Below are 27,065 nucleotides of genomic sequence, written 5' to 3' on the forward strand. Positions count from 1 at the left end.
AATTAAAATTTCTTCCAAATTTGACTTACTTTTTTCGAATCCCACTTTCTTATCCACTTCTAACCTCTGGTTAATTTGAAAATAATCCAGCCACGTATTTAAATAATGCTTTACTTCTATGTATTCTTTTAATTTCACTGTTCCTTCTTTCTCCTCCAAGAGCATACGGTATGTAGGCCAGGTACCGTCCATGTTGCGTCTCCTTACTGCCAATAACTCAGCCGGGGAAAGCCACCAGGGCGTTTTTGGTTCGAAAAATCTCCTATATTTTATCCAAACTTTCAATAGAGACTTTCTAATAATATGGAACATAAAAATGTTCCTCTTATCTATTCTATCTTTCATCATATAATAATGCCAGCCGTGACCTAGCCCGTCACCTTCTAAATCTAATACATCAAAATTCTTTAACTCTACCCATTCTTTGATCCAAGCTAATGCCGCTGAGTTGTGATAAATTTCCAAATCCGGAAGGCCATATCCTCCTCTATCCTTATGATCTATTAAAATTTTATATTTTATTCGGGGTTTTTTCCCGTTCCAGATGAATTCCGCGATGTCTCTTTTCCAATCCCTAAAGTACTTCTCAGTTCCCAGCAAAGGTAGGTTTTGGAAAAGGAAATTCATTTTGGGTACTACACACATCTTAATAACTGAAATTCTGCCCATAAATGATAGTTTTAATTTCCTCCATACGTCGAATTTCCTTCTAATTTGTTTCCAAGTTTCCTTGTAATTATCCTGTATCAAATCAATTGCTTTAGTTGTCATCTCAATTCCTAAATATCTCATTTTTTTGCTAATTTCAAGTTTTGTAACCTCTTGTAACAGTTTCTCTTCTTTTTCCTCCAGGTTTTTAACTAACAATTTTGTCTTGTTGTAATTTATTTTCAAGCCCGCCAATTCCCCGTATTCTTCTATCAATTGAATGGCGCTAGGGATGCTAATAATTGGTTCTTCTGAGGTTATTATGATATCGTCGGCAAAGGCCTTTACTTTATATCTTTTATTTCCCACCACAATTCCTTTTATATCCTCCTTTTTCCTAATTGTGTTTAATAGTATTTCCAATGTAATAATAAATAAAATGGGTGACAGGGGGCAACCTTGTCTTGTCCCCCTCTTAATGTTGATTTTATTAGTAAATTTTCCATTTATAATTAATCTAGCATTTTGAGATTTATAAATAGCCTTTATTGCCTTCTCTAATCTTTCCCCCAGTTTTAGATCTTCTATCAATTTTAGCATGAAATCCCAGGCTACCCTGTCAAAGGCCTTTTCCGCATCCACGGACAAGATTGCCGCTTGTTTATCTCTTCTATTTTCTAAGTGTTCGATGATGTTAATGATATTCCTTATATTATCTTTGGCAAATCTGCCCTTCACAAAACCAACCTGATCTTTTTGGATTATATCTTCTAATATGGAAGATAATCTGCTCGCTAACACTTTTGCGAATATCTTGTAATCACTATTCAAAAGCGAGATTGGTCTAAAATCATTTGGTGTTGGAGCTTCTGCCTTGGTTTTTGGAATTAATATGATTTGCGCTTCTTCCCATGATTGCGGTATAATGCCCTTTTCCATTATTGTGTTAAATAAATCTTTCAGGGGAATTAACATTATATCTTCCAGAGTCTTATATAATTCCGTTGGTAGGCCATCTGGGCCTGGGGCCTTACCATTTTTCATCATTTTCAGGGATTCCTTTATCTCTTCTACTGTTATTTCTTTATTTAATGCTGTTAACTTACCCGGTGGTATTGGTGGCATTTTATGTTTTTTAATAAACTCTTCTATTCTCTGCAGATTCGTGTCTTCTTTCTGGTAGACTGATTCGTAATGATTTTGAAAGGCTTTCATAATCTCACTTGATTTCTCGAGGATTCTATCTCTAAATTCAATCTTGTTAATAATTTTCTCTTTTTGTCTCTTCTTTATTTGCCATGTTAATAATTTGCTTGGTTTATTTGCCCAATTAAAATTTTTATACTTCCAAAATTGTAAATTTTGTTCCAATTCATGATCAATCAATTTCTCATATTCCAATTTTAAAATTTTTAATTCATATTTTGTGGCTTCATTTCCCTTTTTAGTTAATTTTTTTTCTTTCTTTCTAATTTCTTGCAACAGATTTTCCTTTTTCTCCTCTCTGATTCTCCTCAACTTTGTATTTTGTTGGATGAAAGCCCCACGCAATACCGCTTTCCCTGCATCCCAGACTATGGTGGGATCCACTTCTCCCCCACTGTTTATATCTATATAATCTTTAAACTGTTTTGACACTTCTTGTATTGCTTTTGAATTCTTTAGTAAAAACACATTTAGCCTCCATCTTCTGTCCTTTACCTCTGGAGCTAGCGTTAATGTTACCGGGTTGTGGTCCGATAACGTACGTGGGCTTATCTCGACTTGTGTAGTTCTCAGCGCAATTTCCCTGGGGATCCAAATGGCGTCTATTCTCGACGCTACTTGGTGCCTGTACGAGAAATAAGTGAAGTCTTTTTGGGCGGGATGTTTATGTCTCCATGCATCCACCATGCTTAAGTTTTCCATCAGCTCATCAAAATTTTTTGGCAATTTATTTTGTTTTTTCCTTTGAAAGGGGCCTGATTTATCTAAAATTGGATTATTAATACCATTCAAATCTCCTAATAATATAATTTTATCTCCGTAATAATTCATCAATTGGTTTTCTAGTTCTTTAAAAAAAGCCACTTTACTATCATTCGGGGCGTATACTCCCACCCAGATCCAATTTTCTCCTTCAATCCGTGTTTTTACTATGACAATCCTGCCCTCGTCGTCTTTCCATAACAATTCTGGGTTCCATTTGTTTTTTATGTATATCACTACTCCTCTTTTCTTTTTCATATCTGATGTTACGAAATCTACGCCCAATTTTTCATTTTTTAAGACCCTTTCATGTTTTTTGTTTACGTGTGTCTCCTGGAGACATATCACATCCCACTTTCCTTTGTTCAATATATGACTTGACCTATTCCTCTTCTTTTTATTATTTAATCCATTAATGTTCCAAGAAATTACTTTAATACTCATATTTATTCAATGTATCAAATTAGAAATTAAGAAAAAGGAAGGATGGAGGAAAAAAAAAAAAAAAAAAAAAAAGGGAAGGGAAGATAGAGGGACGAAAGAAGTAGAAGGGGAGAAACAAAAAGCAGAATGTCTATAGTCTGTAGAGGTGTCTTTGCTGTTCAAGTCCAGCCAAAGACTACGTTAAAAACTTATTCTTCAACCGCTCCTCCTTCACCATCTATGTCACTTGCCCCCGTTTCCCCTTCTTCATATTCCGCTTCGCCATCAATTTCTTCCTCTCTCAGTCCCTGTTTCTCCTTGATCTCTCTGTTCCTGTCTCCCCCTAATTGTTGTGAGTAAGTCCTGTAAAATTTATCAGCAGTGTCCGGCGACTCAAATTTTCTCCATCTTCCCTTGTAAAACAGGGAAAGACCCTCTGGGTATTCCCATTTAAAGAAAATCTTTTTTGCTTGTAGATGTTTGGTCAGAAATTGGTATTTTTTCCTTTTCTGCAGCAGATGTGGTGGAATCTCCTTCATGACCACTATCTCGGCACCGTCCATCATTAGTTTCCTTTTCCCTTTAGTCCGTAAAATTTTGTTTCTGAGCCATAAGGTCGTGAATGTCACCAAACAGTCTCCTGGCCAGTTGTTCATTCTTGCTTTCCTGGAGTTAATCCTAAAGGCCTCTTCAATTCTTGATTCTATCTCCGATTCTTCTATTTGGAGCCAGTTCGCCAAGGCTGTAATCACTCTGTTCTCGATGTTTTCTTGTGGTAGTTCTGGAATATTTCGAAATCTCAGAGTTTTCTCCCTTAATTTCATTTGCATAAGGGCTAGGGCATCTTGTTGGGCTTCAAATGCCGCCTTTTGCTTATCAAGATCTTTTCTTATATCTTCCATTTCTCTCTTTCCACCTCTTTTTTCCTTGGAGATCTTTTCCACTATATTTTCTATAGCCTGGTTTTTAGATTGCAGCTCTTGAATGGTCTCTGCCGATTTATTTGCCGTCTCTTCCAATTTTCCCAGGTGGTTTTTAGTTTCCTGGGTATCCTTTGCAATAGTTTCATATTTCTCCTCGATCTTTTCCACCTTATCCTCCAGGGTTCTCACTCTTTCATTCATCTCAGTCTTAATTTCTGCCAGGTCATGTTTTATTTCACTTATGTCACTCCTTAAACTCAAAATCAGTTCTTTAAGTTCCATTTCTTGCTCATTTAGTGATATTCTTCTTTGTGATGTAGTCTCAGCATTCAATTTCTTCACTTTCTCTAGTTTCTTATTTTCCTGTGGCATGACTCTGCTTGTCCACACGGTGCCACACAGTGTCTTGTTTGCTTTCTACCAAGGGGAACTCGCTGATAAAATTGGATAAGTTTAAGCCGCTGGCTATATATGTTGTCTCTCTTAAATTGTATTGCGCCCCTTTAAATATCCGTTACTTCTGGCGATGCACGCCTCGTCACTTCCCGGTTCTCTAAGACTTTGTCTGCTTAGTCATACAATTTGTAACTTTATCGCCATTTTGTCTCAAAAGTATCCCCTCCTCCCTTTTTTTGCCACTTTGTTTCGTGACTCAAGGCTTGTGTGTGTGCGCTTCTATCAATTCAAAGTCCACCAGGTTCCTACACATTGATCCATATATACTCCCCTCTGAATAAACGTTAAGTTTCCCCCGATAGCGTCTCTTTAAAAAATAAACTTTCCGCTTGTTCCTTCCCTTCTCCCCCGCCTCACTTTGTTGTATCGTTTTATCTCACCGTCTCCGACGCGCGCGGGGGGGGACGCTCTCAGCGCTTTTGTTGCCCCTTCTTGTCACAATCAGTTTACGCTCGGGGGTATATTGGTGGGGTTAAAATATGAGGAATTTTGCCGGCGCGATCGCTCGGGCGCGGTTCGGCTTCTTTGCTGGTCTCGATGATCTGCGTCGCAGCGCCCTGGTCTCTCCTCTCCTCCGCCGTGCTTGCGGGAAGCTGAGAGTACGTTCAGGCGCGACCGACCATTCGGTCGAGGATCGCCTCCCCGACCTTTCCTGGGGTCCGCTAGCCACGCGGAACACCCCTATTGCCCAGCAAAGTTTGGAGGTACTACAGCGCTCCTTTTCCTGCCCGCTAAACGATCCGCGGCAAAACCGGAAGTCGGGGGGGGGGGGCCAGCCTCTTGTTGACAGGGCTGCAGAATTTGTTTTCGTCGCCTGGGCAAGTCAAAGAAAGGGCTGTATAACTTTATTGCCGCAAATGTCCCGGCTGCCTTTATCATGTTGGCATGCTCTGGAGCTGCTGCGGAAGAGAAGAATAAGGAACAAGCCAGCACCCTTGGGAGGCGTGATGGGACGGGGCTGGGCACCCATTTTGCCCTTGCGGGAGGGGAGGGGGGGCGGAGGCTGTTTGCTTAGGGTCGCACAATCCCTTGGAGGCACCTAGTCTGCCCCCGGCCATGCCTGTGAAAAAGCGCATGGCTGTACCAAAGCAGGAAAGGTCATGACAGGCCGGGCCAAGGTGGGGTCGATGGAGCCTGGTTGCTAGCAACAGGCAAGGCTGTCCATTTGGGGCTCCTTTCTGCTTCCTCCCACCCACCCCAATTTCATGTTCTCCACTGTTCCTACATGGTTCAGGCCCAAGCTATCTGAGATACCGTATTATTATTATTATTATTATTATTATTATTATTATTATTATTATTATTCATATACTGCCTTATACCCAGAGGTCTCAGGGAGGTTCACAGAAAAGATCACAACATACATAATCAGAATAAAAACAATAACCCAACAAACACACGCACTTCCCAGAAAAGAGCCACATTTTAAAAGGGGATGGGATGTTGGTCAGGTCAACCAAAGGCCTGGTTAAAAAGGAACATTTTTGCCTGGCGCCTAAAGGTGTCTAATAATAATAATAATAATAATAATAATAATTTATTATTTATACCCCGCCCATCTGGCTGGGTTTCCCCAGCCACTCTTGGCGGCTTACAACAGAAACATTAAAATACACTAATTTCTTAAACATTAAAAGCCTCCCTAAACAGGGCTGCCTTCAGATGTCTTCTAAAAATCTGGTAGCTGTTTTCCTTTTTGGCATCTGATGGGAGGGCGTTCCACAGGGCAGGCGCCACCACCGAGAAGGCCCTCTGCCTGGTTCCCTGCAACTTGGCTTCTCGCAATGAGGGAACCGCAAGAAGGCCTAAAGAAGGTGCCAGGCAAACTTCCCTGGGAGAGCATTCCAATACTCAGGCTCTATAGGTTTGACTTGCTGCAGTTGTTCTGTTTGACTTTTCCCGTGCCTCTCCAGAAATGCTTCCAGATCAGTGTGTGTGTGTGTGCTAGTATATAAATTTATTAAATAACCAGGAGCCAAGGCAGAGCTGGAAGACGACCCAGCTTGCTAGGCACGTGAGAGAGGACTGGAGAGAGGAAGTAGCTAAGTCTCCTTTATCGGGACAATTTATCAAAATTGCTCTTAAATGGCGGGGCAGAGATTGACTAATTAAATAGCTGCAAATACGGTACTCACCACCTCTGCTAGAGCCATAAACTGGGTCCAAGCATCACAGGTTCATCAGGTTTAAGCCTATGTACACATTAGAGGCTTAAAGCGCAGCGAGGTCATCCTGTGGCCTTGGCTGAATTTCAAGCAGCAATAGCCCGTTATAGTACATAGCCGAGAAGGGGCAAGGAGGTCTTTGCACATGTCAAATATGGTTTCCTTGCCCCTGAAGCTGTCCTTTGTGCATGAGCAGTGGCTGTTTCAAACACACATGAGCTTGACTTTGTTATAAGAATTCTAAGGTCTCAAATATATAAATTAGATGTTCATAGATGTACAGTACAAGGCAAACACAAGTATATAAACCATGTGTCTGAAATAGTACAGGAGAGCAATCTTGAAGCCATTTCGACTCTCCCAGTGACCTCAAATATTCCTCTGCAGTAAGGGAGGAAAATGGGGGAAAGCCTTCCCATTGTCTTTGTGCTTGCAAATCCTGTCTTAAGGGTATATTTGTGTGTGAATAGGGTGAGCCTGTGACCTGGAGTCAGGACCTAAAGCAGGGGTAAGCAAACTTTTTCAGCAGGGGGCTGGTCCACTGTCAGACCATGTGCCGGGACGACGGCGACGATGACTATATTTTGATAGGGTTGCCAGACTCAATAGAGGACAGGACTTCTGTGCCTTTAATTGCCCTGCTCTCTTTTGAGTCTGGAAACCTTAAAGAGAAACCAGCAGACCCTTTGTTTAATTTCCAAGCAAAGGGTCTGCTGGTTTCTCTTTAAGGTTTCCAGACTCGAAAAAAGAGAGCAGGGCAATTAAAGGCACAGAAGTCCTGTCCTCTATTGACTCTGGCAACCCTATATTTTGAGGAGAAATAAAAGAACAAATTATTATGCCCCACAAATAACCCAGATGCATTTTAAATAAAAGCACACATTCTACTCATGTAAAAACACCAGGCAGGCCCCACAAATAACCCAGAGATGCATTTTAAATAAAAGGACATGTGAAAACATGCTGATTCCCGGACCGTCTGCAGGCTGGATTTAGAAGGTGATTGGGCCGGATCCGGGCCCTGGACCTTCATTTCCCTACAAACATAGATGGATTTCAAATAAATCTTCACAAGGCAAACATATTTGGTACACTTTGACCTGTGAATCTTTGCTGACGAAGAATAGTCGAAACAGGGCCTTGTCCTGGTTTTTACTGGAATTTACCTTTATTTGCCTTCAACATTGGGATTGATTCCCATTTAAACTCCGTAACACATCAATAAAACCTTGTGAAGATTTATTTGAAATCCATCTTCTTTTGGCCTGAGTTCTTGCAATTTATCGTTTATTTCTGGACTTTCCCAAGAACTCCAATTTCTACTTTACCCATGAACTAAGGCAGCCATGTCCAAAGTCCGTTCCGGGGGCCCAATCCAGCCCGTGTGGCAGTTTATTTCCTGGGGTAAAATTCTAAAAACAACCCCAACCCTTAAAAAGCTCAACAACTTTGGTTGGCCCATCGGCCGGCCCTCACAACACACCACTTCATCAAATCTGGCCCTCTTTGAAACGAAGGTTTTAACCATCACAAAAGAATGGCCAGGCTGCCCAGGTAAAGCAATGTGACCATTAACAGGTTTCTTGGCAGACAGGATTTCTGCTGTAGACCGTCTCCTTCTGTGATGTATGATTTTTTTGGGGGGGGAGGGGTGGGTCTCTGGCTACAGGGTGGGCAACTTCAAAAGTCTATATATGGCCTTGACCACCATTCTTCAGGGTTCCCCTGCCTCCTGCATGTGGTGAGTGAGGACCCTGTTGCAACAGTTGAATGAAGACCAAGCTTACTAGCTGCTTTGCTTCTCAATATTCTCTGGCTGGCCTCTGTTATTTCCTCTTACCGATAGGGAACCCACTTAAGGACTCTATATGGGCTCTTGGATACCCCAATAGGGGAAAGGAGCAGTGTTTTTTCTTATAACAACTTTGAATGTGGCTTATGTATGCAAATCAGACGGAAGCTGTTTTGGGGGGAAACGCATCGAACCCCCGTGTTTCTCAAGAATCAAGGAACTACAGGATATAGATGAAGAACAGGTGGCCCATCTTTGCAGATGAAGTCACACAGCAATGGGGCAGGAGCCCTGGAGTGCAGAAAGATGGCCATGACCCATCCGTAGCTGTCAAGTTCTCCCTTTTCTAAAGGGAAATTCCCTTATGCTGAATAGGCATCCTCGCGAGAAAAGGGAAAACTTGACAGCTATGCTGGCAACCCCCCCCCAATGCTTCCTGACCCAGGAGCGGGGAGGGTTTGGCAACCAACCACTTGGCCACACAGAAACACACATCTCACGTTTCGGAAACCCCGGCTCAGTTCATTGGATGTGCTGCCCGGAGGTTTCAGGGTGCAAATGTCTGTCCCAGAATGGAGGATCGAAAGGGCAGTTGAGTCACAGTGGAGAGAGAAGATGTGCAGAGCATCCCATTGGGGGGGAAGAGGCTGGTTCAGGAAATGTGGGGGGCGAAGGGAGGGAGCGGGGAGGGGACAGGCTGTTCTGAACTCCTTGTCCAAAGTCCTCCTGCAAGCAAGCAACGCTGGCCTGTTATCCGATTAGGAAAGAGGGCTGGCTTAAGCTGTTCCTCTTTACTGCCCACTCCTGGGCATAAAGAACATAAGAAGAGGAGCCCTTTGGATCAGGACAGTGGCTCCTCTGCTCCAGAATCCTGTTCCCACAGGGGCCAAGCAGATGCCCCCAAGGGGAGTCAGCCAGCAGGATTCGAACACAAGACAGTTTCCAGCAACTGGCATTCAGAAGCATTGCTACTTCCAGCTGTGGAGGCAGAGTAGAGCCGACCCCTCTCCTTGTCTAATCCTCTGAGTTGGTGGCCATCACTGCTTCCTGTGGCAGGGAGTTCCGTAGTTTAACTAAGCACAGCATGAAGGACTTTTCTGAATCTTCCAACACTCAAGGGTCACTCGATCCAGAGTAGAGTCGTCATCCTCCTTGGATTTGTCTAATATTTTAAAGCCATCCACGTTGGTGGCCGGGGAAAATAGGTGCTTAGAAAGGCTAGAGTGAATAAATACCGTCATGATTTTAGTAATGTCCATAAGTTCAAGTGTTATGCGAGAAGAAAATTTTTCTGCCTGCCTGCCTGCCTGCAGACAAAATTATTCGAGTACAGTGGTACCTCCACTTACGAATTTAATGCGTTCCGAACGCACATTTGTAAGTCGAAAAAAATTGTAAGTCGAATCCCATAGGAATGCATTGGGAGAAAAAAATCCGTAAGTCGAAGCAACCCTATCTAAAAATTCGTAAGTAGAAAAAATCCTATCTAAACCACATCCAAGATGGCGGACGGAGCTCCGTTCGTAAGTAGAAACATTCGTAAGTAGAGTTATTCGTAAGTAGAGGTACCACTGTACACTGAAATGACAAGATTAAGGGGGAAAGTTAGGACTCATGATGACCAATAATTTAACACAGAATGGGATAAATACAGACACAATATCTAAAAGATCATTGTAAACATCTGGAATCTTTGGCAGGATATATTGGAGAAATATGAACTAAATGTTATTCAAATATGCAGTTAATACAGAATTGTAGAGGACCCACGTTCGGGTGGAGGGAAGTCTTAATACTTTAGTATATAATTTTAATTCATTTTCAACATTTAAGTATTCTTTTCTTCTTACGTTGGAGAAGGAAAATTGTGATGTATACAAAAAAAAATCAATAAACATTAAATGCAAGAGAGAGAGAGAGGTTTTTCTCTGCTCGCTTCCTCCACACTGTGCATGCAGGAATGATAGATCTGGAGTAATACGACAAACAACTTTTGAAACGCAGAAAGCAAATTACACGAGTGCGCAGACACTGGCTGCCTAAAATGCCTTATCGCATCTCCGAGGAATAAAATGGAAATGGAAATTAATAGCGATAAAAACCCTCCTCCTTCTTTAAGGAGACTTTTCTGCAAGAGGCAGCCTCGTATTGTAGGCCTCTGTGGGTTATCGAACGCCCTCCCCGCGCAAAAGGCTCTTCCTCGTTGGTTTTCAGCACTCAAAGGGAAGCGAGCAATAGCCTTCACCTTGACACTGTGGCTCCAGCCTCTCCATTTCTCTCTCTCTCTCTCTCTCTCTCTCTCTCTCTCTCTCTCTCTCTCTGGCAACGGGTTATGTGTCTGGATCCTGCGCCTCCTGCAACTCACACAGCTATCAGGTTTATTCCCAGTCATAAACAGTCAAGCGCAGGAGGAGAGATGGGCTCAGAGCGGACTCGAGACCTCTTGCCACAATACCTTATTTACCTTGGACTTTGGGCGATCGCTCCTGGTGTGAGCGCATGTCAACCCCCTCTCGGGGTGTTTTCATACAATCTCTGGCATTTCACACAATCCCCAAGCCCATGGGTGGGAGGGAGGGAAATTTGAAAAGAGGACTGGGCATTTAAATCTTCAAAGCACATGGCTTCTCCCAAAGAATCCTGGGACCCGTAGCTTGTAGTTTGCAGCACTACAATTCCCAGCACCCCTAACAAACTACAGTTCCCAGGGCAGAAGAGGTTGGTGTGCTTTAAAATGTGGATGTAGGCCAGACGCTGATGTTTCAACTGGAAGCTTTAGGGGAGGAAGTTTCCATTGTAGCAACGACACAGGCAAGGGGAAGGATGGATTGTTGCCTTCCTTGCCCACAGCACGCCACAAACGTCCTCTGGGCTACAGCCTCCTTGACCCACGGCAGCCTCTTTACGGCAGCCTCCTTGACCCACGTAGGCTCCAAGTGGGTCACTGTGACATTTCACACAGCGCCCAGACTTTGCGTGGAATAAAAACGGGTTAAACATTAAATCCCCCGGAAGGTCCCCTCCCGGGTCAGCTGAGTCGAATGACAGGAGGTCATGTGGCATGGCCACCAAAGTTTGCAGAGGGCTCATCCACGTGGCAGGCTGCCAGGTCAGGGTGGCTTCGGGTCACACAGAGGCAATAAAATGTACACACAGCGCCAGATCTGCTCTTGCCTCCGCTGACTTCCTGCTTATGCGACCCAGAGTAGACCCAATGAGATTGAAGGGCCTAAATTAGCCATGGAAGTTTACTTCAGCGGGTCTGCTCTTGAGTAGGACGAGCCCTGGCTACAACCCATGGGAGCAGACTTGGGGAACCCGATGGTCCGCTCAGCTCAGCATTGCCGAAACCGACGGGCAGAGGCTTATCTGGGATTTCAGGCCGTACCTGGAAATGCTAACAGGTGCCGAGCTTGGGAGCTTTCTCCTGCAAAGCTCGGCCACTGTGCTATGGCCCTTCCTTTCCCAACACAGCAAGTTTCTAGTCCTCATTGAGTAAAAGGCAGATTTCAAAAATAGGACCATAGGAAGTTGGCTCGTCAGGCAATCAGTTAACCACTGTATTTGCTGTACAATCCGCTGTATAACCAAGGGTTTGCCTTCTTCTCAGACTGGCAGAGGCCTTACCAGGGACTGAACCCTGGATCTTGGGCACGCAGAGCGGATGCTCTACCACAGGCATCCGCAAACTGCAGCCCTCCAGATGTTTTGGCCCCTACAACTCCCATGATCCCTAGCTAACAGGACTAGTGGTTGGGGAAGATGGGAATTGTAGTCCAAAACATCTGGAGGGCCGAAGTTTGGGGATGCCTGCTCTACCACTTGAGCTAAGGCCGTTCCCCTAAAAACAGATATTCTAGTCCTCCTGATTCTGAATCCCACTGGAGACTTCTGCTTTGTGTTCAAAATAGACTGTGTCTTCTGGCCTGAAATTTGAGCAGCTGGGGGAAAGCGACCCAACCACATTTCAAAATGGAACAGACAAATATGTCCACCTGAATATCCAATTTGGCCAGGATGGGTGGCTTATCAGCAATCGATGTTCTGCAAACATGACCCCACCTCATGGAGATGTCTGCGGAAGCTCATAGGGAGTAGAGATCGGCCTGTGGTTTGCTCTCTTGGGCAGACGGTCTAGTTAGTACCAAGAACGGGGAAAACCCCTCACATGCCTATTTGGGCCAGTTTTATAACAGGTTTGAAAGTCAAGCATTATCAGAGGCACCAACAACCACCTCAACCTGTTCTGAAGTCACTCCGCTGGTGATCTTGAAATAGCGTTCTGCACACTTCGTATGAAGTACTTTTAAATTGCAATGTAGCCGAAACAAAATTCCAAGTACTGCATATTAGTACTTGGCCCAAAAAATTATTATTCTATTCTACTCTAACCACTAGGCCACACGGACTCTCCTAAGAACACTGGCACTGAGGCCGGGCATTCCACGTTCTCAACTGCCGTTGCCTAGCAGCGGAACTTGTGACCGTTTGAACTGAGGTTCCTGCATCCTCAGCATCTCGAGGTTGGCAGAGGTGGCCTGTAGTGACCTTCGCTCAGTCACTACATTAGAAGATGGCGTCCCAAAGACTCCTGGAGGTAAGGGGAGGTTGCCATGGCCAGGGGACTTAACTCTGGAACCTAGATTAATGGTCTCACCAAGTTTGGCAAAGAGCTATCCAAAGTCAAAGAAAGGGTTGAGATTTGCCCAGGGTTTTGGAAGGGGAGAAGGACTGCCAAAAAGGAAAATTCAGTGTCCTATATTGCAATTGATTGAAGATTATTTTGAACAGAGGATTCCTTCTGATTTATGTACATGGGAATCTGGGAGAAGCTTCATTTCTATTTCCACATGCTGGATGTTATCTTTGTACTATAGTTTGGAGGGAAAGGGAAAAACAGAAGGAGACAAGAGAGCGTGAGCGGCTGGAACAGTGGAGGGGAAGGGGGTGACGGATGGATCTGGTTTTTCTGCAGAGCTGAGGCAGGGAGCCCTGCTGCCCACCTGTCCACAGAGTCCATCGCAGGAAAGGGCTGCTCTCAGGTACAGGTGAGGGAGAGACAGGAGGCCTGGCGGAGCTCTATTCCTGGAGGAAGGACGGGTGAGAAACAGCGCCATGAGCTCTGCTGAGACAGGCCAGCGCCCTCAGGCCTCCTCTCCCCCAACTGTCATCGGGCGGCAGCCATTTCATCAGGCTGTCTCAGTGGGAAAGATGAGAACAGCATTCTAGACATTGGGGCCTGAGCTTGTGAGTTGTCTTTTCCTCTGCCCTCCTTGCCCCCCTTCCTTGTGTGCTGTATTTCTGTTGGTCAGATTGTTTATTACAATAGAAGTCTGCCATTAGGGAGTTTCTTGCATTTGATTTCATGGAAGGCTCTCTTGGAGACTTTTTGGCTTAAGAGAGGGATACAAATGCTCTAAATCAGGGGTGGCCAACTCCCAAGACACTGCGATCTACCTTATAGAGTTAAAAACTGGCAGTGATCTACCCCCTTTTTTGGGGTTCAGGTCAAAGTGTTGTTGAGCTTTTTGTTAGGAAGGAAAGCCGTTTTGGGGGTTGCAGGCCAACATTATTGAACTTTTTTTAGGGGAGCCAACAAAGTTGTTGAGCTTCTTTGGGGGGAACCAGTGATCTACCAGTGATCTACCACAAACACCACGTGATCTACTGCTAAATCACGATCTGTTGGATGTGCCTACTCTAAATGAATGAATGAATGAATGGATGAATAAGGTCTCTAAGGAAATGGAGGACAGAGATTTTCAGTTTGTGTCCCAACCTACCTCATCTGCGCTTTCCTGATCAACACAAAAACATGAGTGGGTCTGATCCACTCCTCACATTCGGACGTTCCTGTTTCTCTTTTCTCATGGACAGGGAATTGATTTCGACGAAGATCAAATATCGGAAATCGGCCTAGAAGATGGGGAGGATCTTCCTCCAAGGTAATGCTATGCTAAAGCCCCTCCCCCATAATCAATTGCTTTCAAAAGCCCCCCCCCCTTCTATGGTGGTGGTGCTTGGGGTCTTTGAAGGAGGGGAGGCAATAAAAACTTTTTACACAAGTGCTACTCCTCTCTCCTCTCAGCATCCCAACCACAGGTTCTCCGGATGCGGCTGATGTTCCTCCTGAAGGCTTCAGCGAGGACCAGCTGAAGGCCAGACTTATGGATGTTGTCACCACGATGAAGAGTGGGAAGAAGATGGTCCGAAGGGAGGCGCTCCAAGATCTTTCCGCCCTCCTGCAGAAGATCCAGGAATATGTGAGTTTCTGAAGCAAAGCATTGCAACCATGCAGGGCTGTCAAGGCCTTCAGGCTGCCCCTTCTAGCCCCACCCTTCTCTTATCAGTTCCTTCTCTGGGTTTCTTCTCAGCCATCGGTAGCGCTTCCTGCATCCTCCCTTGGCCAACTGGTGGCTATTTCCTGCCTGTGTGCCTTGGATCCAGACCCGGAGTGCAGGCAGCGGGCAGCAGAGGCCCTCTGCCATCTTCTGCCCATCCTGCGGCGCAAAGAAGGTAAGACTGAAAGAATGCATCCCAGAATGGGGTGGGGTGAGCAAGACCCCAACTAACCCTTTGGCTTTCCTTTGCAGAGACGCTGGCACGAACATCAAGGAACCCAACACTCATCAGCAGAGCTCAGAAGTTCCTCAATTCCACCGGAGGACCGGTTCCTGAATTGTTCGTCAACGACTGCAACTCTCTTGCCAGGGTAAGTCGCTGTCACACAAGGCACGGCGGTCTCTCAAGCCACATCTTCTGGGTTCCGCAGAGAAAGCACCTGGGCTTTCTGCTCCCCAGCCCTGCCCTGTGGGCACCTCTGACTTTCCTCTCTTGCTTCAGGTATTTGGCGCCTTTCTCCCTGCGGAGCAACTCTTGGAAGCCATGTCCTTCCTGGCCAGCAACCTGGTTCTTGAGAGCAGATTCCACCCCTTGGACATCTCCCACCTACTGCAAGAGTTCATCAAGCAGTTTAGCGGCAAAGCAGTGGAGGTAAGGTGTCTGCAAAGGTAGGAGAGAAGAAGAATCTCCACCTTGATGTAGGGGAGGCAACCTCATGCCATTGAGTGGCCAGGACACATGTTTGTTGGGAGGGGCCTGGCAATGTCAGGACAAGAAGCTCAGCCAAGGGTCCTGAGAAACATGGGTTCAGGGTCCTGAGAAACATGGGTTCAGGAATGGGGAATCCTCCTTCTGGGAGCAGCCTGGCAAGCTTCTTCTCTTGGCCCACAATGGAAAGGGAACTGGTTCCCTGGAGCTGCCTGGGTCCAATACTCCCAAGGACCCTGAGTGGTACCTTTGAAGGAAGATGGCTGTGGTGGCACAGGTCAAGTGCCCCTCTTTCTATGAGGGATGGAGGGATCCGCCTGCAGGCAGCCCCACTTCCTTGTACTCTCCCAGCAACCTTCTCTTTTTATCTGACAGGTGGAGGTGCTGCTGGAGGCCTTCTATAAGATCACCCAGGGGCCTACAGTGGAGGGCAGAAACATGGCCATCTTTGCGTTCTCCATCTTGACACACCAGCATCTGAACAAAGTGGTTGAATACCTCCTCCAGTTTCCCTTCAGGTATGGAGCCCTCCAGGTTCTACTGGGCTAAGGGAAAGGTTGGCAAGCTGCAGGGCTTGCTCAGGAAGCCCTTCCTGCCATTTCCTCTCTCTGGGGCATGGCACCAAGCACAACACTGGAATCTGACCATTGCTCTTGTTTTTGCATTCACAGAGACTGCGAGAGAGTATGGAAGGAGGTTTTGACATCGGCCGACCAAGAACAACTGCTCCATCTCATGGCCGAGCAGCTTTACCAAAGCCCCTTGGCGGAATCTGCCACCCAAGTGGTAAGGACGAACCACCTGCTTTCTGGCTTCCTTCTTCCCAGGGGAATATCGAGGGGTTTCTGTATTCTGCAGAAAAGCAGGGAAAGTGACTTGCACCTCTCTCTCTTCCAGCAACATCTCAGCAGCCTGTTGCACGCCATCCTCAGGATGGAGGAATACAAGGCAGCTGTGCGCCAGAACTTCCCACAGCTGCTGATCGCTCTCCTGGGGATGGTTGTCAACTTCCACTACGACCAGGAATTCCTCGAGTGAGTAGTGTGTTGCAAAGGGGCCAATGGAGTCCTTTTCCCTTCAACCTCGGGGGGGGGGGGGGAGGTTTCCAGTCCAACTTGGTTTTCTAAGGGAGGCTCTCCTTCAGGCGCTGCTAGGGAAGAAGGATGGGGAAGGAATTTGAGTGGGTGGCAATGACCCTGATGGTAAAACTGGCCTTGCTTTTGTTACAGAGGGGCTAAGGAAGTTCTGCACCTCCTTCTCGGCACCACTGGAGAGCAAGTTGAGGCGGCCATCATTGACCAACTTTTCTGCCGGGACAATTTCAACCAGGGGTTGTCTGCCATGGTGAGGTAAGAGGAAGAACCTTCCCCAATGGTCTGGCAAACAGAGCTGAAGGCACGGGATCGGACTGTGCCCCTGTTTGCTTCCTGCAGTGTCTTTCCCTTCCTTACCCAGACCTGGTTCTCCATTTCAGAGCTGTCGGAAAGAGACGCTGGTGGATCCGTCCCATGGTGGAATATATCACCGTTGCTCTCAGGGACCAGGAGTTTGCCGGAATGCCAGAAGTAGCGGCAGCTATTTACATCGAGGTGAGGGGGACTGACGCGGGAGGAAATGGGTGCAGCAAGGAGGCCCTGGCTTGGTTTCTGCCGAGTGTTGGGCTTTGTGTTCTTCGGCTCCCTTTGTGTCCTCCATTAGAATTTGAACCTTGCAGCTGCCTTTACCTTCCATATTCTGTGGCTTTTCTCAAGGCTTCTTTGAGCCGAAGGACAGTTGCCTGTTTTAGTGCTCCTCAGAGTAGACCCATTGGATTTGATGTACATGACGAACTTTGGTCCATTCCCTTCAGTGGCTTTGCTCTGTGCAGAACTACAGGTGGTGGATAAAAGGAGAACCTGCCTTAACCTCTCATCACTGAAGACTTTCTTTCTCTTTGGGCCTCTTTAGCTGCTCAGCTGCCGTCTGCAGGTTCCCTGTCAGGATACAATGGAGCAGCTCCACACCTGGCTGTCACATGACCACCTGCAAGTCCAGAAGCTCGGTGCCAGAGGGATATCCCTGATTCTGGACTCTGACATGGCAAGTGATGCTCAGAGGGGGGAGGGGGAGGGGGTACATAATCATGGCCCAGCACTCTTTTGCTGGCAGAATCCTGAAGGGCCTGTGAAACAAAAAAGTGTAGGGCCTAACAGACCTTTGAAAAGATTCTCTCTTTTGTGTAGGACCCTTCGCTTCTGCGGCTGTCGCTGCCGGATTTCTTCCCTGATGCAGAAGCTGATGTCTTCCCACAGATGTTAGAGCTAGTAGACCAAGCCTACATGAAGATGCTGGCGGCAACCTACTGTGATATGGCTTCCCATGTGAGCATTAGGGAACACAGGACATCACCCAGGGTGGAGGAGGAAGGGTGGTGTTTAGCCTGGCATGCAGCGGAGATCTTCTGGCTTCGGGAGGGTGTTCCTTCCTCTGGAGCACCTTCTCTTGGAAGCCTGCCTGGAAAACCCAGGGGGAGAGTCACCCCTGCCCCCAGTCTCTCCCAGGAGGAGGATAGGGGGCTGAGCAGCCTCAAAACACCTCGGTGGACAGGAGAAAGGAAACTGATCAGATGAGAAACACAACCTCTGATCTTTTCTGCCTACAGGAGGAAGCCTCCGTCCGGGCAGCAGCCATCCAATATCTGGGGCTGCTTCGGGGCTGGGCGAGAGACCAAAGGCTTCCCATAACAACAACTAAAGAAGAAGCCATTAAAGAACTGGTCGTCGTCCTCATTCACCTCGAAGACGAGGACGAGGTGGCCAAGGTGAGGGCCAAGGAGGTGGACTCACGCACGCAGTAGGAGGGAGGGATTGTTCTCAGGAGCTTCCGGGATTTTTTTTACGACAATTTGTAACCCTCTTCTCTTCTTGTGTTGCAGGCCGCAAGGAGGGCTCTTTCCCATCTAGCCCCACAAGTCAAGTGGTGGGCACATCCCAACAAATTTAGCCTCCACTTTGCTCTCCACCAGGCTGCCAAGCATCTGGTAAGGTCCCTCTGCTTCGTTGGCAGCTTTGCCCAGGGATGTCTTTGGGGGTGACAGGCTCTTCTGCCGCACTCTCAAGCCTCTCTGATGCCACCTCTCCTTTGTCTTTGCCAACAGAACAAGACCTTCAGCAAGAACATCCTTCGGAGTGCTGCCTTGGCATGTACGAAGCCATCTGCCAACAGGCTGCCAGCAGTCTCCAGGGTAGCAGCTCTGCTTCTGGGTAAGTTAAGCAACGTCCTTCCCTGGTAGGGATGGACAGAAACGTTTTGGTAACAATGGCAGGGAGGATGGGCATGTCCCCAGGCCACCTGCTAGGTAGGGCTCCATCTGCGCCCAGATCTTGCTCTGAGTGCTCCCGAGAGGGTGGAGGCCTCTAGATGCATCAGAGCATATCTGTTCTCCTGCCAAGCTGCCTCTGTCTCCGCTTGCTTTGCACCGAGATGACGTCCCTTTTCTTGCCTTGTCTCTCTAGGTCATCTGGCTTTCCGGGATGCCGGTTTCATCCACAGTCAAGACATGGCATCCTACGGCACATGTAAGTGAGACGCACGGAGGGCTGGGAGGGATGCTTCTGCTGAGAAAGGGCTTTAGGGGAAGGCAGGTTCCCAGGTGTATGTGCAGACAGAGGTGCCACAAGATGAACATGCAAAGAGGATTGGAATGTGACTTCATTGCTCGCTCTCTCACACACAAATATTTCCCTGCCCCACACCCTGGTCCTGGGAGGAGCTCTGGTGGGGGTGCATTGCAAGTTTTTGCCTTGTGAAAAGCTGATTCCTGCTCCCCAAGGGGAACCACCACTGCTTGTGTCCTGGTTGGGGTGGATACCCTGTGGATTCCTGCATCCGCCCCTACAACCAGCGCACCTCCCCTGGCCCGATTGCTGGGGCCACCTGACGGCTGCCTTAATATTATTGATGGATGGCTCTTTTCCTGTGCATCTCTGCCTTGCTCAACCTTTCTCCCTTGCCACTCAGGGCTGGAAGAGATGCAGCAGCACGAGGAAGAAGGGCTCAGGCGGACAGGGAGGAGCTGCCTGAACATCATGCAGCGGGCCTATAAACATCGGCAGAAAGGCAGGGTCCGGCGCCTTGTGAGGAGGCTGCTCTGCTGTATTCACAGGGAACCTTACCCGCAGGACTTCCTGAGTTGCATGCCAGGTGAGTGAGGCATCTGGTGGGCTATTTGGGCATCTGGTGGGCTCTTGGGAGGTGGCATTTCTCAAGGAGCCCCTTTCTCCTCCTGACAGAACATCCGCAGTAGCGCCAGGCCAAGGCAACGTGAACATCAGAGTTGTGCTGCAGAGATACCGTCTTCTGCTCTCCGTGGGATCCAGCCTGGATCAGCGCCAGGAACATCAAGGCCATCAGGATCGACCAAGAGGAGTGGTGCTGCCCTCACGACCCTCCGTACATAGCGGTAGGAAACCTTTTGTTGTTGTTGTCTTTTTTGTTGATGTTGGTTTTGACTGTTGATGTTAACTAGTCCACGATCTGGTCTTGCCCCATAAGTGTCGCCCCCAAATGGACGATCTTTCCTTTCTTGTTTTCCCTTAGTTGGGGTTCCTGCCCCCAGGACAGGCAGGCTTTATGGAGCTCCCCCAGTCCAGGGTCCGGTTCCTTGCAGGACTCTCTGCCGTCCTCTCAAGTCCTCCCCAGCAGCAAATTTCTTCCATTTCTTTGCTCATTCGCCAAGAGCGGGGATTGTTAGGGGCGGGGGCAATAAGAGGGTCTAACATTCATGAGATTTCGTACCCTTTCTAACAGAATCTCTTTTCTCTCTTTCCTGCATGGAACAAAACCGCGATGGGAAACGGCGGCCTATCTGCTGGAGCCTGGGAGGAAACGTCCGGATAAAAGAAGAATGTCATCAGCCGCGAAAGAAGCCGCCCTGAAGACGACACCTGCAACATCGACCCTCCACCTGGCAGTGGATTTCAGGACTGGACACTTTCTATTGACTCTTTCGGGACTTAAAACAGCAAGCAGGACTTTCTTTAGTAAGATAGGTTGAAATAGAATAGGATAGGCAAAACAGGGAGCATTCAAGGTTACGAGATAGCGTTTTGTATATTATTTTTGTTCCTTCTTTCTTTGTTCTCCCCCCCCCACTTCCCCCCTTTGTATCACTTTATTTCTTTATAATTGTAATTCTCTTATTAAAAATATTTTTAAAAGGGCAAATACGGATCTTATGGTTTTTGTTAAAATGTGTAAAAATATCATTTTGTAAAAAATGAATAAATAATATTTTTGTTAAAAAGAGAAACAGGTGTTTTGGTTTGTGAAAAGTAAGCTAGTAAGGGAAATCTCTACCCTCTACACACTTCCCTGGAGGGATGCCCATCATCCCAAGATGGAGACATAGAGGCTGGTGGCTGGGGTTGCGTCTGGTGAGTTGGGAGGATGCTGGAATCTGGAGAGGCAGGAGATTGTCTTGCTCTGAGCTGGACCCAGAACTTTGGCCTGGGGCATCCCTGGGAAGCTAAGGGGGGAGCAAGATGGAGGGTTATTGCCGTGAAACGCTTCATCCTAGCATCTATGTGCAAGCAAAGCCTAATATCCCAAAGTCTTCATTCCAGGGAAACTGAACCCAGGCTAAGCACGGGCACCCCTGGAGTCGTCTGCTGCTCAGAGATGGGGGTGTTCACAACCCTCTCTTTTCACCATCCTGCCCCACTTCCTCATCAGTTCTCTCCAAATACTTCTCACCTGCAACCTCCAATGGCTGAGACAAGATCCAAGAAGACGAAATAAGAGAGAGGTCCCTGCCAAAGTCTCCAGCATTGAAAGAGTCTTTTTGTTTGGGGGAGGTGGGGAGGGGCAATAGGAAATCTGGGCTTGCTGTCCCTTCAGCACTTCACAGCCAGGGCTGGAAACAAAGGGTTGAATCCAAGGCTGCCTAGGGGAAGGCAGATTTGGAGGGTGTGCAGGGAGGAGTCTCCTGTGAAGAAGAGGGGGAAATCCCCTTGGGAAAGGAAGAATGCTGCTACGTTGGGGGAAGAGCAATGGAGCCTACAACCTGTTGCCTAAATCTATGCTGTTCTTCCCTGGGATACATGTTCCAAATTCAATCGTGGCCCCAAAAGGAAAGAGGGTCAGACTTCTTAGAGGCAGAACTCAGGTTTATTCTGCTGAATAAATAAGGGACAGACCCCTGACTTCTCAGGTCAGAAAAAGGGTCTGTAATACTTTTGGTTTTTGTAACATTCTCCCCCCTCAAGACTTTCAATTTTTTTAATAATAATTTTTATTAGATTTTTTCAGAACAAAAAATAACACAAAAAGAAAACACTACAATAACAACAATAAAGAGAAAATAAACACATAAATTCAAATTACTTATTCCTTTTTCCTTCACATTATATATGGGGACCCCCTCGGGATTCCCGTCCACTGCGGTTCTTTGGCAATTTAAATTTTTAGCAATTTCTAAACCATTTTCTTCACCTTTTCTAGACTTATTTTACTCCTTTCCATTTAACATATTCATACATTCCACAGTTTCTTTTTAACCTAATTCTGTCTTAATATATTACTTTTGCATTTTTTTTCAAATATAGCTTAAAATCTTTCCATTCTTCTTCTGTCGCTTCTTCCCCCCCCGGTTGCGGATTCTTCCGGTTATCTCAGCCAGTTCCATAAACTCCATCATCTTCATCTGACACTCGTCCACTGTTGGTAATACATGGGATTTCCCGTTCTTGGCTAGTAGAATTCTTGCTGCTGTCGTGGCATACATAAAAAAAGATACATTTTTCTTAGGGATCTCCTTACCGACAATGCCCACTAGAAATGCTTCTGGTTTCTTAACAAATGTGTTTTTCAACACTTTCTTGAGTTCATTATAAATCTTATCCCAGAAGTCACTTACCAGTGGACACGTCCACCACATGTGGTAAAAGGAACCCTCTTCTTTCTTACATCTCCAGCATTTATTATCATGATTACCCCCCTCAAGACTTTCAAGCGCTTCCTTTCTAAAAGACTATCTTCACCCTCCTGCATATTTTGCTTGGTATACATTACAAAAACAACTGCACTCGGCACATGCCTAATGAAAGCTGTTTAGCAAAGCAACAAACAAACATAACTTATAAGATCATAAGGGATACAATAGAAAATGGCATCTTACTCAATATATATATATTTCACTCCTGGACTCACATCTTCTCGTGTGTTGCGGCTACAGTGTTCAAATGTAACATGTGCCTATTCTAGAAACCAATTCTCCCCATTCTCTCACTGCATTCATGTGTCCTTGTTGATGCAATTCCTTCAAGATGTATCATCAAAAGTCCACCACCCAGATTTAGCTTCACGGTTCCTTATTCTATGTTCCAAATGCATAAGTAGAATCTTTGTAGATAGGGAGAGTCCTAGTCAATTCCATCAATTCAACCTCTTGTGCTGAAAAATGAGAGAGCCGTCCTTCTTGGGTAAGGATTGTCTTTGCTGTAACCACAGCCAATCTTGAATATCTCCTTCCTTCCACCAGGAAGCTGGGTTCATCCACAAACATGTCCTCATCTGCATCTCAGAAAGGAACCTCCTGATAATCACTTTCTGATTCATAGCAAAGACAGCAGGGGCGTACCCAGGATCAAAACTAGGGGGGGGGAGCCATGGTCGTTCAGGGGCGGGGCCAAGGCACGGGAGGGGTGGGGCCACGAAGTGGGAACGTGGGCGGGGCTACAGGGCGAGCGGGCCCGATGACATTGCTGCGGCGGTGGCAGCGGCCACCTTCTGCTTCTGGGACTGGCAGCGTCGGCGGCTACCCTGCTTGGCTGAGAGGATGGGAGGGTCGGGCAGGCAAGAGGGGGTGGCAGGGCGGGCGCGGGCTAGGCAAGGCACGGCCGCAGTCGCAACGGCTCCGAGGCATTGCTGTGTATCAGCATAATATTTCAACCATGTCGTGGGTTCAAGCCCCACCTTGGGGGGAAATTCCTGCATTGCAGGGGGTTGGACTAGATGACCCTTGTGGTCCCTTCCGACTAAAATTCTATGAGTCTATTGATATATTACCATAGCATATGCATCATTCTGCTTTCTTGAATTGTCCTAGGCATAACAGCCAACTCCTAGAGGCCTAGGTGCCTCCCCCACCCCCAATTACTGGTAAATACCGTACTGTAATAGGGAGGTTCCAGTCCCCATTCCCCATCACTTATCCAAATGCATTCAGGACCTGTGGAATCCTTTTCTGAACTTGGCTTGCCTCTCTCAATCATAATCACACAAATAGATTTCTCCTTTCTTAACTGCTTCTCATGTAGAGAGCATTAGAATGCCAACTGCCTTTTCAAAAATAAACCCTCACACAACTATCCTCCAGGTCACCGGCTCTCTGATCAAATCTACCTGGCATCATGAAATCATGGATCTGCAAAGCTGGAGGGAACCCCTAAAGGCCATCCAACCCCTTTGCAATGCAGGTGATGTTAATCAAACACACATATCAATGTCAATGCTTCTCAACCTGATGGTAGCAGTTCGTTAATGTTAATTTCCGCTTCCAATTTATCGGATAGAGACTTCAAAGTTGGAAAGAGTTCAACCTGGCCCCAGGTCACCCAGTGAGCTGCATAACTGAGTAAGGAGGTATTTGAACCCTGATCTCTCCCAGGGCTTCCTCCTCTGAGAAACAGCCCTTCACTTCACTCACAGAAGCTGCTCACTTCTGCTCCTGATGAGCAGTTGCTGGTGGGGTTTATGAAAAACAACTGCAAGCATTCTATGATGTCACAGTAGGGGGCTTGCAGGCGCTGGGCAACACAAGGTGGGATGAGTGTTACACAGGTGCACACATAGCAGACACACACCCTAGAGAGAAACCAATCCTTCACCATTCAAAAATTATAAAATATTCCCTGAAAAAAGAGACACTTTCTTTGAGTTCAAAGAGCATCCCGAAGCCATCCTGACCCTCTTAATGACCCCAGATACTTACTCTGTAGTCAAAGGAAAAACCTTTCCCAATAGCTCTTTTCACTTACAGATCCTTCAAAAGCTATAAACCTCTCACATAAACAGGGTAGATCTGTGACAATAGTTTCAAGCACTGAGGTATTTACCATTTCAAGGGAATGGCCCAGAGTGGCCACAAAAGGGCAACCAGCAAGCATTGTCAGGTATCATGACACGAGACAAGCCAGGAGACAAGACTGCCTCTTTCTGTGATGTATGTATGATGCTTTTTGGGTGGGCAGTGGTTTTCATCTGGTATGCCGTGGCACCTTGGGGTGCCTTGAATGATGGTCAAGACTACTGTGAGCAACAGAGTATGATTTTTTTTGGGGTAGTCTTGAGCTACAGGGTGGCAATTTCAAAAGTCTATATAGGGCCTTGAACACCATTGTTCTGGGTGCCTCCTCCCTCCTGCATGTGGTGAGTGAGGACCCTGTTGCAACAGTTGAATAAAGATCAGGCTTAGTAGCTGTTTTGCGTCTCAATATTCTCTGGTTGGCCTCTGTTATTTTCTCCTACCGATAGGAGGAGCTTAAGGACTCTATACGGGCTCTTGGATACCCCATAAGGGAAAAGGAGCAGTTCTTTCTTATAACACACACAAAACATTTTTGTTAGACAAGCCTATCTGGGCATGGATAACGTTGCCATGTGTTTTAATCTCTTGCTAGCTGTCTTAAATTAGCTTTCTAAAGCTTTTAAAGCACCTGTTTAGAACTGCCTTTTATTTTTATTTTTTGTAAATCACTTATCAAGGATTTCGTTATGATTGAATGGTATTTTAATCCTGTGAAATAAAATAAAAGCAACATGGGTAAAGGGACCCCTGACCATTAGGTCCAGTCATGACCGACTTTGGGGTTGCAGCGCTCATCTAACGTTATTGGCTGAGGGAGCAGGCATATAGCTTCCAGGTCATGTGGCCAGCATAACAAAGCCGCTTCTGGAAAACCAGAGCAGCACATGGAAACGCCGTTTACCTTCTACTTGCATTTTGACGTGCTTTCAAACTGCTAGGTTGGCAGGAGCTGGGACCAAGCAACGGGAGCTCACCCCGTCACAGGGATTCGAACCGCCAACCTTCTGATCAGCAAGCCCTAGAGGCTCAGTGGTTTAACCACAGCGCCTCCTGGGTCCCTAAAAGCAACATAAGCCAGGATAAAATCAAGGGGAGAAAACCACACTGAAAACAGATGAAACTAAGCAATACAATATCCACACTAACCTTTGCTCTGTGCTTTTTAAAGTATGTGTCTACTTTTTCTGGGAAAGCATGTGAAACAGAGCAAACATAAATCTGTAGAGAGACCAATTGCTGTTTGCTGTGGCTGTGATTATTCAGCAGTAAAACACGGGCTTTCCTGGGGAAAATACTGGGATTTTAAAAAACAACAACAACCAACCACCACTCAGAGATGGAGTTTCAAATCCCAGAACTGTGCTTAAAAACACCAAAGTGTGGATGAGCCCTAGATGAGAGGCTCCCAAACTTTCAAACCACTGTTCCCTCGGTCAGTCCCATAAATTCATCCCCAGAACCCCCTACCTCACCCTATAAAAAGCATGATTCACAACAGCAGTTTGCACAACTAGCTAAGGAAGATAATAACATGACAAAAATTCAAAACGGCAACAATTGCACATCAATTCATAATCCCATTTTTAAAAAAACCGTTTAGTTCAATTGCTTCAGCAAAATGGATGAGCTTGCTCCAGGGATGCCAGCTTTTCTAAGTCTGATGGTCATTGACACCTCCAGTGCCCCCCAATATATTGCCCCCTATGCCTCTTAGCACCCCCTTGGGTAAGCCAAACACCCCTCCCCACCCCCGTGATGCTGCTGCCCACTTTAGGAGCCAATTGTGTCCCAGATAGGTTTGTAGGAACACAGAAGTGTTTTTAAATGTGTCAATTCCCTCTTTGGTAAACAGGGCAGGGGCAGGACAGCCTTGTGGGAAGATGGGGTCCTGCTGTTGTACCAGGGCAAAAGTCCAGGAGCCGGGCATGATGCCAGCACAAGGCCGCGAAATGCCAGCTATCGCATGGATGCCAGGAGGGCTGTGGAGTTTGTAAGAAGGCAGCTCTGCTCATCCAACCAGGGTACATTAATACAGGTCTCTGGGAGGAGAAACAGCAGCACAGGAGAGACTTTGTGTATGCGGGTGGGGAAGAATAGTTTTATGTTCTGAGAGGGTAGAGAAACACCGCTAGTAGCTTACTTTGACGATTATTTAGCGTGTGATCGGAGTCAGATGTAGAACTATTAGGACAGTGGGTGGAAATAGCATCAGCCCACACAGGATTGTAACCCTTGTTTACAGTTCCAACTCAGAGTAGGCCTCTTGGAATTAATTGCAGGACTGCAAGGTTACGTTCCAAGTGTATAGGGAAGTATTTGGTGTTTTATTCTGTTTTTAATATTCTGCTGGGAGCTGCCCAGAGTGGCTGGGGAAACCCAGCCAGATGGGCATGGTATAAATATTTTAATAATAATAGTAATAATAATATTCTTGTCCAACCACTGCAATTCAGGAATCACAGCTCAAGAATCCCGGACAGATGGCCCAACCTCCAGTGAGTCACAGCATTGTAGCGTTGGAAGGGCCCTCCGAAGTTATCTAGTCTAACCCCCTGCGATCAAGGAATGGAAGC

General features: G+C 46.5%; 1 protein-coding gene across 1 annotated transcript; it reads left to right on the forward strand.

Annotated features, from left to right (window-relative positions):
• The first annotated feature begins 14,257 nt into the window (after nt 1–14,257).
• LOC132592382 (uncharacterized) lies at nt 14,258–20,715 on the forward strand. The gene is made up of 18 exons (XM_088671509.1): nt 14,258–14,320; nt 14,464–14,638; nt 14,750–14,891; nt 14,969–15,087; nt 15,219–15,368; nt 15,801–15,943; nt 16,097–16,211; nt 16,323–16,459; nt 16,655–16,774; nt 16,900–17,014; nt 17,373–17,504; nt 17,648–17,785; nt 18,067–18,225; nt 18,340–18,444; nt 18,562–18,667; nt 18,920–18,982; nt 19,425–19,607; nt 19,697–20,715. The coding sequence occupies exons 2-18, from the start codon at nt 14,543–14,545 to the stop codon at nt 19,708–19,710; spliced, it is 2,037 nt and encodes a 678-aa protein (XP_088527635.1). The 5' UTR covers nt 14,258–14,320; nt 14,464–14,542; the 3' UTR covers nt 19,711–20,715.
• The last annotated feature ends 6,350 nt before the right edge of the window (nt 20,716–27,065 follow it).

This window comes from Zootoca vivipara, chromosome 6, assembly GCF_965207765.1.
Source record: "Zootoca vivipara chromosome 6, rZooViv2.hap1.1, whole genome shotgun sequence".
In the NCBI taxonomy this organism is placed as follows: domain Eukaryota; kingdom Metazoa; phylum Chordata; class Lepidosauria; order Squamata; family Lacertidae; genus Zootoca; species Zootoca vivipara.

Bases quoted from the DNA above. Each gene is read 5' to 3' on its own strand.
- LOC132592382 (XM_088671509.1), top strand. From the start codon at position 14,543: ATGGATGTTGTCACCACGATGAAGAGTGGGAAGAAGATGGTCCGAAGG. The intron at 16,460-16,654 runs GTGAGTAGTGTG...CTTTTGTTACAG, and splicing joins TACGACCAGGAATTCCTCGA to AGGGGCTAAGGAAGTTCTGC. The intron at 18,226-18,339 runs GTGAGGGCCAAG...CTTGTGTTGCAG, and splicing joins ACGAGGACGAGGTGGCCAAG to GCCGCAAGGAGGGCTCTTTC.